Source organism: Oryctolagus cuniculus, chromosome 9, assembly GCF_051225735.1.
Source record: "Oryctolagus cuniculus isolate XC-2025 breed Fujian yellow rabbit chromosome 9, ASM5122573v1, whole genome shotgun sequence".
NCBI classification, from domain to species: Eukaryota; Metazoa; Chordata; class Mammalia; order Lagomorpha; family Leporidae; genus Oryctolagus; species Oryctolagus cuniculus.
This window is the reverse complement of record NC_142875.1, coordinates 13096762-13108461: the sequence shown is the minus strand read 5'-3', so window position 1 is coordinate 13108461 and position 11700 is coordinate 13096762. Positions and strand designations below refer to the sequence as shown.

General features: G+C 46.9%; 1 protein-coding gene across 2 annotated transcripts in view; it reads left to right on the top strand.

Moving 5' to 3' along the window:
• The first annotated feature begins 3762 nt into the window (after positions 1-3762).
• TM9SF2 (transmembrane 9 superfamily member 2) overlaps positions 3763-11700 on the top strand; it is a 70961-nt gene continuing 63023 nt past the window's right edge. For both annotated transcript variants that reach the window (XM_051850483.3, XM_008260141.5), the window contains exon 1: positions 3763-4056. In XM_051850483.3, the coding sequence (XP_051706443.1) occupies positions 3898-4056 (159 nt within the window). In that variant the 5' untranslated portion in view covers positions 3763-3897. The remainder of the gene's footprint in view (positions 4057-11700) is intronic.

Here is an 11700-nt window from a genome sequence, read left to right as displayed (position 1 = left end):
GGTATTCGGAGCGGTGAACTGCGTGGTCCGGCCAGGACCGGCCACCAGGTGCTGTCCAGCTCCCCTCTGGCGTCTCTGGGCCCCCCGGGATGAAGAGGAGGTGTGGGGTCTAGAAGCCGGGCCCTGGCCTCCGTGGGGGTCACACATCAGTGGGGGAATGAGCCGTCGACACATAAACGTGGGCTTTCCCGGTAGTGAAGACTGGCACGCCACGGTGGGAGCAGGTGTTCCCCAGGGGCTGGTAGGTGTTGCAGCCGCAAGCAGCCCGAGGGAACCAAGGCCGAGGACAGTGCTCGGCGGCCCCGCACACAGCTGCAGATGGGGCGTGAGGGGCCGGGGGATTTAGGTTCACTCCCAGGTGGGCGGTAGAGCCGTCTCCTGGGGTGGGGGAAACTGCGGGCAGCAAAGGGGGCAGTGGGGACAGAGAGATAACCAAGATCAGGGTACCCGATCAATAGAAGATAGTGGGCAAAAAATTCATTTCCTTCCCCTTCTCTATTTGGAAAGAACACCTGCCTCTTACTAAAAGTTTAACTCTTACTAAAAAAGTCTTTCGAGTACAAGATGTATTAATAAAAAAATTTCCACTAGCCCAAAGTGGAACCAATAAGTTGACTTATTTGAGCGATGAGGGTGTGCGAGAGAGACACTTGGGCATACTTCTCGGCCCTTCCAGATTGGTTTTTCGTAATAAAAACAGCTGCCAATCCCCTGGGCCAAGCAATGAGCTTTCCATACCGTCTTCATTTAGTCTTCACAACAATCTTAAGAAGGTAGACCTTTTCCTTTTCGTTTTTTTAAAGATTTATTCATTTATTTTAAAGAGCTACACAGAGAGAGAGGGAGAGGCAGAGAGAGGTCTTCCATCCATTGGTTCACTCTCCAAATGGCTGCAACGGCTGGAGCTGCGCCAATCTGAAGCCAGGAGCCAGGAGCCTCCTCTGGGTCTCCCATGTGGGTGCAGGGGCCCAAGGACTTGGGCCATCTTCTGCTTTCCCAGGCCATAGCAGAGAGCTGGATTGCAAGTGGAGCAACCGGATTGGAGGTGGAGCAGCTGGGACTCGAACCAGTGTCCATTTGGGATGCCAGCACTGCAGGTGGCAGCTTTACCCGCTATGCCACAGCACCAGCCCCGACCTTCTTTTCTCTCCACCTCTCAGCTCACTTTTGATCTGTCAACTTGCTGGATGTCCTGGAACTAGACAGCGGGACTCCAAAGCTGGAACCTGACAGCCCATGCAGAATTTTTTTAGATTTATTTATTTGAAAGAGTTAACAGTGACAGAGAGGCTGAGGGAGGTCTTCCATCTGATGGTTCACTCCCCAGATGACCACAATGACCAAGGCTATGCCAGGCCCCAAAGTCAGGAGCTAGGAGCTTCATTCAGGTCTCCCATGAGGGTTGCAGAGGCCCAAACACTTGGGCCATCTTCCACTGCTTTCCCTAGGCCATTAGTAGGGAGCTAGATCAGAAGTAGAGCAGCCAGACTGGAATTGTCACCCATATGGGATGCTGGCATGGCAGGTGGCTTTACCTGCTGCACCACAATGCTGGCCCCTGCCAGCAAGAATTTTTTCAGGGCCGGTGCTGTGGCACAGTCATGGCCTGCAGTGCCAGTATCTCTCACGGGCACTGGTTCCAGTCCCAGCTGCTGCGCTTCCGATCCAGCTCCCTGCTAATGGCCTGGGAAAGCAGTGGAAGATGGCCCAAGTGTTTGGGCCCCTGCCACCCTCATGGGAGACCCGGAGGAGGATCTTGTCTCCTGGCTTCAGCCTGACCCAGCCCTGACATTGTAGCCATTTGGGGTGTGAAACATTTGATGGAAGCTGGCACACGCACTCTCTCTCTCTGTCTCTCCTCTCTGTATCTCGTTCAAACGAATAAATAAATAAATCTTAAAAAAGCTTTTGTGGGGCTGCGTTGTGGTGCGGTGAGTTAAAACCCACATTGGAGACCCAGAGGAAGCTCCTGGCTCCTGACTTTGGATCAGCCCGGCTCCCAGCCATTGCAGCCACTTGGGGAGTTGGGAGTGAACCGCAGATGAAAACTTCTCTGTCTCTACCTCTCTCTGTAATTGTTTTTCAAATAAGTGAATCTTCAAAAAATTTTTTTCTTTCATTTTTCTTGTCACCCCACAATAAAGACCAGTGGTTCTTAATTTTTTTTTTTCAGTATGCTAGATCCCTTTGAAAATGTCAAGCAAGTTATAAACCTTTCCTGGGCTAACATCCACAAGTATTTAGATAGGGGTTTATGGGGCTCCAAACTTTTTTAAAAAAAGATTTATTTATTTGAGAGGTAGAGTTACAGAGAGAGAAAAAGACAGAGAGAAAGGTCTTCCATCCTCTGATTCACTGCTCAAAGGCCACACTCTGACCTATCTGGAGCCAGGAGCTTCTTCTTGGCCTCCCATGTGAGTGCAGGGGTCCAAGCACTTGGGCCATCTTCTGCTGCTTCCCCAGGCCATAGCAGGGAGCTGGATCACAAGAGGAGCAACCAGGGCCACAGCACCGGCCTCCCCAAACTTTCTTGAACTTGCCTACAATTGAATTCTGAGCTGGAGTTACTCCCGGGGTTATGATTCCTTGGGAGGTACTTGAAGACAATGCACTTTTTCAAAGTATTCATTTGAACTCTGAAGCTTAGTTGAAAAAATTTTTTTTATTTTGCACTTGAAAAACACTCAGAAAAGGTAACACACACCCAGACACTGTTTCACATCATCAGTGGAAACAAGTGACAGGAATTTACTCAAGGGTAATGGCATCCAAACAGCCCAGTTGGGGGAACAGTTCTGGACAAACAGGTTAGTAGTAGAGTGTTCTTTGCAAAGAAATGTCAACACTCCCCTTATTCACCTGCTGCCATTTTTGTTCCCGCCTCACTTCCACACTCACTTCCAGAGGTCTGTCTATTCTGCACACACTGGCCCACGCAAGAACGCAGCACTGGGCCGGTACTGTGGCATAGCAGGTAAAGCCGCAGCCTGCAGTGCCGGCATCCCATCTGAGTACTGGTTCGAGTCCCGGCTGCTCCACTTCCAATCCAGCTCTCTGCTATGGCCTGGGAAAGCCGTAAAAGATGGCCCAGGTCCTTGGGCCCTTGCACCCGAATGGGAGACCCGGAGGAGGCTCCTGGCTCCTGATCAGCACAGCTCCGGCCAGTGTGGCCACTTGGGGAGTGAACCAGCGGATGGAAGACCTGTCTCTTTCTGCCTCTCCTTCTCTGTGTAACTCTGACCTTCAAATAATAAATAAAACTTAAAAAAAAAAATGCGGCACCGAGCTCCCGGGGCTTGGCAGCTTCTTGAAGAGCTGTGTATTTGAGACTTTAGGCCCGTTCCCTCCCATTTGTTTCATATTCTGCTCCCAGCCAGGTGTTCTCCTGAACTTTTTCTCTCCGCAATCAATCCTCCCTCCATCACTAAGTACTGTCTGTTGCAATGCTGTGTATTAGGAAGCTGATGAGAAATTAATGAGACACAAGGAGCAAACGGGGAGCGCCCGGCCAGCGCGGCGCTGCACGGCGTCCCCAGGGCGCTCTAGACCGGAATTTGGAACCGGAACGCGGGCGCCGCGACCGCTCTCCCGCACGCACCCCAGCCGGCGCGCCGAAAACCCGGAAGCTGGATTTCCACGCGCCCGCTCCCGGAAACTCCTCGGGGCGCCGGCGGCCGCTCTCACTGAGCATGTGCAGACGGCGTCGCGCATGCCCGGTAGAGGTCCGGGGAGGTTTCTGTTGCGGGGCCCGCGGTGTCTCCTAGCGCAACCGGAACTAGCCGTCGCGGGGCCGGCCTGCCTCGTCTCCCGCGGCCTGGTCGTCGTGCCCAAGCCTCCCCGTCCCTCTCACCGTCTTCACCCTCCGCGCTCGGCTGCCCTCCCCTCGCAGCGGCCGTCATGGACGCGACGGCTCCACCTCGGTGGCCGCGGCTGTTGCTGCTGTCGCTGCTCGTGCTGGGGGTGGCCCCGGGCCCGCGCCGGAGCAGCGCTTTCTACCTGCCGGGCCTGGCGCCAGTCAACTTCTGTGACGAGGAAAAAAAGAGCGACGAATGCAAGGTGGGCGAGGCCCCGGCGGGCGCCCGAGGACGCTCCGCGAAGGGGCAGCCGGGGTCCCCGGGCCGGAGCGCGGGGAAGGGGGCGTAGCAGTGGGTGGGGTCGAGCGGCCGGAGTGGCGCTGCGGGCCGGGGGCTCGGAGGACCTCGGGGTGGCCGGGGGTTTCCCGGGCCGGGGGGCTGGGTGCGCAGAGGCCGCCGGTGCTCGGCGGCTTGCAGCCCCGTGTCACGCGCGTGAGGCAGGCGGGTCGCCGCCCGCAGTCCCCGCTAACTTCGTCGCTTCCTGCTTCTCCGGACCTCGGGGCTCCGGGCCGGTTAGGAGGGCTTCTTTATTTCTAGGACTTTGATCTCCGCCTTCACGGTTAGTTAGCCGTTGATCCCTTTCACATCCAGACCCGCATATGAACTACGTTGAAGGGGGAGAGAGAGAGAAAAAAATAAATAAAAAAGGAAGTTGCTGTAATGGTTGAGACATTGGATTTCTGCCTTTGGAATGTCAAAGAAGGGAAAAGAACTTCTTAGCAGACAAGAAGATGTAAGGTCGCTATCCCTGGTTTCTGCGAGGTCCTGTGCGAAGCTGGTGTGGCCCAGGGCTGCTCTTGGAGACGGGCATCTCCTAGGACTTTCAGGCCAGGGTGTTGGCATTACTAGTGAAAGGTGGGTGCGGCGACACGCTGCAGGTCAGCCAGCGAGGGCGTGGCGGGCACTGGCCGCAGGGATCATTGGAGTTTTAGCTGGCCCCAGGAATGGGCCAGCAAGCTTTTACAATCTATAAATAGGTTGATTTACTAAGTTTGATTTTTTTTTTTTAAAGCTGGCGTTTATTTTATGACGGCTCGCTTTACTGTAGCTGTGAATTTTGAGGTTTCTTTAGGGCAGTCGAGCAGCTATGAAATTTTCATGGCGTTTTGCAGTTTCTGTTTGGGTTTGTCAGCTGTCACATGTTGATACATCTGTGTTAAAATTTGTTCCTGTGAACATGTCTAAGGATCTTTCAGGTTTACTCAAGGCGACAGCACTAAAGTACTTAACTCGGTGCCCTGCGGAGCAGGAAGCTGTCGCTTCTTGTTGAGGGTTCCAGGTGAAGAATCTAGAGCTTTTAAGCCAAGCGGAGCTAGCTTTGCAAGCGCACTGGTTTTCCCATTAGAGAGTTTAGTAACTAGTCCGAGAGCCTAGTATTTCATTTTGAAGTTTTCTTTTTAACAGCAGTCGTGTATGTTGTATTCCTAGTGCCTCACAGATGGAAAAATACATTCCTTGCACTCCAGGAATCTCAAAGTCATAAGCTTGTGAACAGGATTACTGAAATGTGATATGTAATAAAAGATGTGTACCCAGGGTGCCCTGAGACCCTAAGGAGAATGTGTCTCTGGATTCCCGTCCTCAGGGGAAGCTAGTGAAATTTACAGGGGTCTGCCAGTCAGAGCTTTTTTTCCCAAAAGCTCTTTCCAAGTGGCTGCTCCCCTCCCCCCCAAAGACTGATTGGTTGATTTGAAAGACAGAGTGAGCGAGATGCCTTCCGTCCCCTGGTTCACTCCTTAGAAGCCAGACTGAAACCTGGAGCCAGACTCCTTCTGGGTCTCCCGTGTGGGTGACAGGAGACCAAGTGTTTGGTCATCTTCCGCTGCCTTTCGGTGTATTAGTGGAAGGCTTCAGGCCAACTGCAGAGTAGCCAGGACTTAAACCCTGCTCTCTGATTCCAGATTCAGGCATCCCCGGGGGGTGGGGGTGGAGGCTTACACTGCTGAGCTGCAACCCCCACCCCAAATGGCTACTTTTTACTTTATTTGGGAGATACATTTGGATTCTTAATTTTCATAGGGGTAGCGGTAAAGCAGGCGGGGAGGTCATTGTCTGCAGTGTTCAGATTCTTAGATTTGCTGCAGCTGCTCTCACCTCTTGGTCAGGGGAACAGCTCTTGGAAGAGCAAGTGGGTGTACTTTCAGCACTTTTTTTTTTTTTTTAAGATTTATTTATTTATTTGAAAGGCGGTGTTCCAGAGGTCTTCATCCGCTGGTTCACTCCCCAGATGGCTGCAATGGACTAAGCTGGGCCTATCCAAAGCCAGGAGCCAGGAGCTTCCTCTGGGTCTGCCATGAGGGTGCAGGGGCCCAAGGTTGGGCCATCTTCTGCTGCTTTCCCAGGCCATAGTAGAGAGGAGGAGCAGCTAGGACTTGAACCGACATCTATATGAGATGCCAGCACTGCAGGCAGAGAGAAATATTAAAACTTTGCTGAAAATTTGCTACACCAGTTAGTCTAACTGTAGTTAACAAGTGTCGGGGCCGGTGCTGTGGTGTAGCAGATAAAGCCGCCACCTGCAGCACTGGCATCCCATTTGGGTGCCAGTTTGAGTCCTGGCTGCTCCTCTTCCAATCCAGTTCTCTGCTATGGCATGGGAAAGCAGTGGAAGATGGCCCAAGCCCTTGGGCCCCTACACCCTCGTGGAAGACCTGGAGGAAGCTCCTGGCTCCTGGCTTTGGATCGGCCCAGCTCCATTCATTGTAGCCATTTGGGGCGTGAACCAGCGGATGGAAGACCTTTCTCTCTCTCTCTCTCTCTCTGCCTCTCCTCTCTCTATGTAACTCTGACTTTCAAATAAATAAATAAATCTTAAAAAAATTTTCTCTCTGCCTTCAAAGGAGATGCTCTGAATAACACGTAAATAATTACAGTTTTTATTACTACAGTAGTACTAGCAATTTTTTCTCAAGTCCATTTTTTTTTTTTTAAAGATTTATTTATTTATTTTGAAAGAGAAGGAGAGCCAGCGAGAGAGAGAGGTTTTTCACCCACGGGTTCACTCCCCAATTGTCCACAATGGCCGGAGCTGCGACGATCTGAAGCCAGGAACCAGGAGCCTCCTCCGGGTCTCCCATGTGGGTGCAGGGGCCCAAGGACTTGGGCCATCTTCTACTGTTTTCCCAGGCCATAGCAGAGAGCTGGGTTGGAAGTAGAGCAGCCAGGACACGAACTGGCTTTATCCATATGGGATGCCGGCGCTGCAGGCTTTACCCGCTACGCCACAGCACCGGCCCCAAGTCCATCTTTCTTAGGAATGACAGTCTTGTATACATTATTCAGAAGAGCAGGAGGAACTTCTTTTAAAGCTTGGAAAGAACAGGTCTTCAAAGAAGGAGGTACCTTTCTCTGAAGGGAGGAGAGAACCTCCACTTTGACTATGACCTTGTCTAAATAAGATAAGAGTCGGAGAACTCAAAAGGCTTCCATAGCCTTGGAAACTCATGACTGGAGCATAGGGAGATTACTGATGCCATAAACAGGAGTGTCAGTTTGTAAAGTCAACAACAGGAGTCACTGTGCACTTACTCCTCATGTAGGATCTCTGTCCTTAATGTGCTGTACATTGAGATTTAATGCTATAACGAGTACTCAAACAGTATATTTCACTTTGTGTTTCTATGTGGGTGCAAACTGTTGAAATCTTTACTTAATGTATACTAAACTGATCTTCTGTATATATAGAAAATTGAAAATGAATCTTGATATGAATGGAAGGGGAGAGAGAGCGGGAGGGGGGAGGGTTGCGGGTGGGAGGGAAGTCATCGGGAGGGGGGGTGGGGGATGCCAATGTAGTCCATAAGCTGTACTTTGGAAATCTATATTCATTAAATAAAAGTTAAAAAAAATAGGGTAAGTAAAGCATTAAGTTGTCCAAAAGTTTACCATAAAGATTATGAAATCTGAAAAAAAAAAAAAAAAAGGAAATGAGAGTTGTGAAAAGGGGATAATTGGGCCGGTGCTGCGGCTCACTTGGCTAATCCTCCGCTTGCGGCGCAGGCACCCCATATGGGCGCCGGGTTCAAGTCCCGGATGCTCCTCTTCCAGTCCACTCTCTGATGTGGCCTGGGAAGGCAGTGGAGGATGGCCCAGGTGCTTGGGCCCTGCACCCGCATAGGAGACCAGGAGGAAGCACCTGGCTCCTGGCTTCGGATCGTTGCAGTGCTGGCTGTAGCGGCCCAACGGAAGGAAGACCTTTCTGTCTGTCTGTCTCTCTCACTAACTATTACTCTACCTGTCAAATAATTAAAAAGAAAAAGAAAAAGAAAAGGGGATAATGATTTCCAAAAGACCCTGTTAGGGGAGGAGTCAGGAGTTGGGTGAACTAAGGCAGGTCACTGACACTGTTGCCATCAGTTTCTGATGTGTCAGGCAGAAGTAATCATTATGTATTTCCTTTAGAAAATAGTTGACATTTCTTAGAGGAAAGTACAATACTTATCATTAGGATATTATGAAAAATAAGTGTAGAGATGAAGAAAGTACATCTTCCACATAAAATAAATGTAGAGATGAAACAAGATGTCTTCCACGTAGCTATAATTTATGTGGCATAGTCTTTGCAATACTGTGAAGTCCCTGTCCTATATTTAGCTTAGTTTTTATTTTCAAAACCAATCAGAAAAACCCAGATGATTGGGTCATCCCACTCCCCTTTCCTTAGAATGATTTTTTTATGTTTAATTTACTGGCAGAGGAACAGGAGTTCAGTAAACATAGACTTTATTTATATTGCTCTTGACTTCGGATTTATGACTGCAGCCTTCATAAACGTGATTGTTTCTGTGGCTTTTTTTTTCTTACCATCCTTACATGTACATACGTTTGCATAACAACATAGTATACATTCTTAAAATTTTTATCAACTCTACAGTATTTCATTCTGTTACTAGAGTGTTTGTGGTTTACTTAATCATTTCTTGATTATAGGGCATTTAATTTGGTCCCCAATTTTCTGTGTCCTAAGTAGCTCTGCTAGAATGTATTTGTGAGGGATTATCTATATATTCCCAAAGTAAAATTACAGATCAAAGGTAAGACACAGTTTTATCCTTCAATAATTCAAGAAGGATAGATCGATTTACAGGGCCATAAGCTAATAATGATTCCTGTGTCTCCACAGTGTTTTAATTTTATCTGTCAACTTAATAGCTGTAGGTTGGTACCTTAAATTTATTTTGCATTACTTTCATTGCTATTAAGGTTTCTGTGTCTTTTTTTCTTTCCTTTATTTTGCTTATTCTTTTTAGATTTGAAAGCATAGTAATACCCGATTGAGCCATGGGATTCCTTTCTTGTAAAATCTGTACTTCCTTAAAATCATAGGACTGTACGTGACTGCAGGTAGTAGAATAAGGCAGTGATTGGAAGTGAGTAGGTCTTCGCAGGGTAAAATGTGTGGTTCTAATTTAGTCTGTAAAGGTTTTGGCTATTTCAGATAGCTGCTTCATGCAGCTTAGCTTGAAGTCTTGGTGTGCTGGGTAGCATTCTGATGACTTACGGATGGAAATTAGCGGGTCACCTTTGCTGCTGTCAAGTAATTATTGACTTGTCAACATGAATTGAGGCCTAAACACTATAAGTAGCATTAACTCTCCACTGTTTTACTGTTTGATGTGTAGATCATGTTTTTAGATGAAAGATTTAAGATTTTCTTTGTTGTAAGGAGAAGTGACCAAATATAACTCCTATGGTAAAAAACATGTTTAAATAAATTAATACCTTTTTGATAAAAATTAAACTCAGTTGTACTTTTTTTGTTGTTTCCTTTTTTTTTAACTTTTATTTAATAAATATAAATTTCAAAAGTACAACTTTTGGATTATAGTGGTTTTTTCCCCCCATAACCACCCTTCCACCTGCAACTCAGTTGTACTTTTAATCTTTCCTTGGTAGTTAATTTTTAGAATTTTATAAATTCTATTATTTTGGAGGCAGTTGCCTTTGAATATGATATAAGTGGAATTTAAGAAAATAGTCCTGAATATTGCTCTGAACAGATAGATTATAAGTACATGTAGTATACCTGTCTTGATTTGACCATAGATGTAGTTGTAGATTTTGAAGTAAAGAAAAAAATATAATTTATACGTGTACTTAGAGTTTTCTCTGGAGTGAGAACATTGATTCTTAGCTTTCTTGAAACTAATAGTGTATGGGTGTTACTGATACCACTTCAAGTCTGAAATCAGGTGTTGTAAAAAATCACTTTTACTTTAATAAATATACATTCTAACAGTTGTTCTTCCTTCCTGTGAAAAAGTTTGCTTTTCTTACTCAGTTTTTGAATGAAATTATTTTAAAACTGTGATTGTTCATGATTGCAAAGTGGGGGCTAGAATCTGGAAAATAAGGACCATAGGAATAATGTTCCGCCTTTGACCCCCGGCAGAGGGAAGCCCCTTCCCAAGGTGGAATGGAATCACAGGCATGCGCTTCACACCCCAGCACAGACACAGAAGTTGTGCAGAGGTGGTCTCTGTCAGCCTTACAGCCCAGTTCCCCACACCCCTGCTTCCCAGTGCTTCCTTGCGGCGTTCTGTCTAAGGTCATTGCAGGACTTCATGTGTACTCTACAAGGTCGTTCTTTATTGCCATTAAAATTAAGCGTCTCTGTGAAATATATTTCTTTGCTCCTCTCATTCTCACGTTTTAAGTCTGTTTATTGATCTTGCAAAAAAATAATGCTACAGACTACAGTTGTGTGTGCCAGGTATATAGTACCTTACTCAATCTTGATACAGCGCTGTGTTTTCTAGATGGGGAGCTGAGGCTCCGTGAGATTTGGTACCCACGTTAAGCATACGTAGATAGCCATGATGCAAACACTTGCGGCACGCCCTGCTTCCAAAGCTGTGCTCTTCATCATGTTGGGAAGCTGCTGTTCTTCCTGTCTGGGCGCTCTCCTGCCCCTTCTCTGCTTTCCCCTTGGACAGCAGTCACATCCTGGACTTCCAGAATTAATGTGATCAACAAAGAACTTTGTACCTATGGAATTACTTTTTTAGATCATCGGGTTTTATATTTATTCCCTTCTTTGTTACAGTCTAAGATCGCATTTTTCCCTCTGGGTTGTGACACAGGAATCCTTGTTATCTAGGATCAGCTTCTGAGCATTGCTGGTATGATAACCCAGAGCTCCTGAACGTCCATTGAGTTCCAGCATTCCTGTTGGGAGTTTTATTGTGTCTGAGTTCACTTTCCTTCAGATTTTTCCCACTGTGGACATCTGATATTAAAAAGCAGTTGAAAATTTGGAAAGCTTCCCCTTTTTTATGGCTGTGCCTTCGTGTCTCCAACCCTTTTGTGACTACTCATTGCTTTGATCCTTGTACAAAGTCACATTCTTCACTGAGATTTCTTTCTTCCTTGAAAATCCGTTTGTAGGTATAGAGTGGACAGATGTGGTGGCAGTCAGATAAGGTGGAATAAAAGCAGAATGCACTTTGCTCAGTAATACTTGAGTTCTTGCAAATTATCCATTTGGTTGTTACAGAAAAATTCTTAACTGTAATTGATGGTTGTTGCCGTAATAGTATATTGCCTGTATTTCTACCTCTAGTCAAGATTTTAATATCTTTGAGCCTGGGCAAGTGCGTAAGTCTTTTTAAAAGAAACATGGTTTACTTGCACAAAACTGATCAGTTTTGAGAGATCGTTAATGCCCTTGAAGTGGTTTTTGTGGGTGTGAAACAAATGGTGAGAATTTGAATTGGTCCCTCTTATTATAGTATTGAAATTAAGTCTACTTAATTTATCAAGTTATGTTCATGCCCTGATTTTATATACTTGTATCTATCAATAAACATTGTGATACTTGGGAAAAAAAAAAAAGCAGAAACAAAGA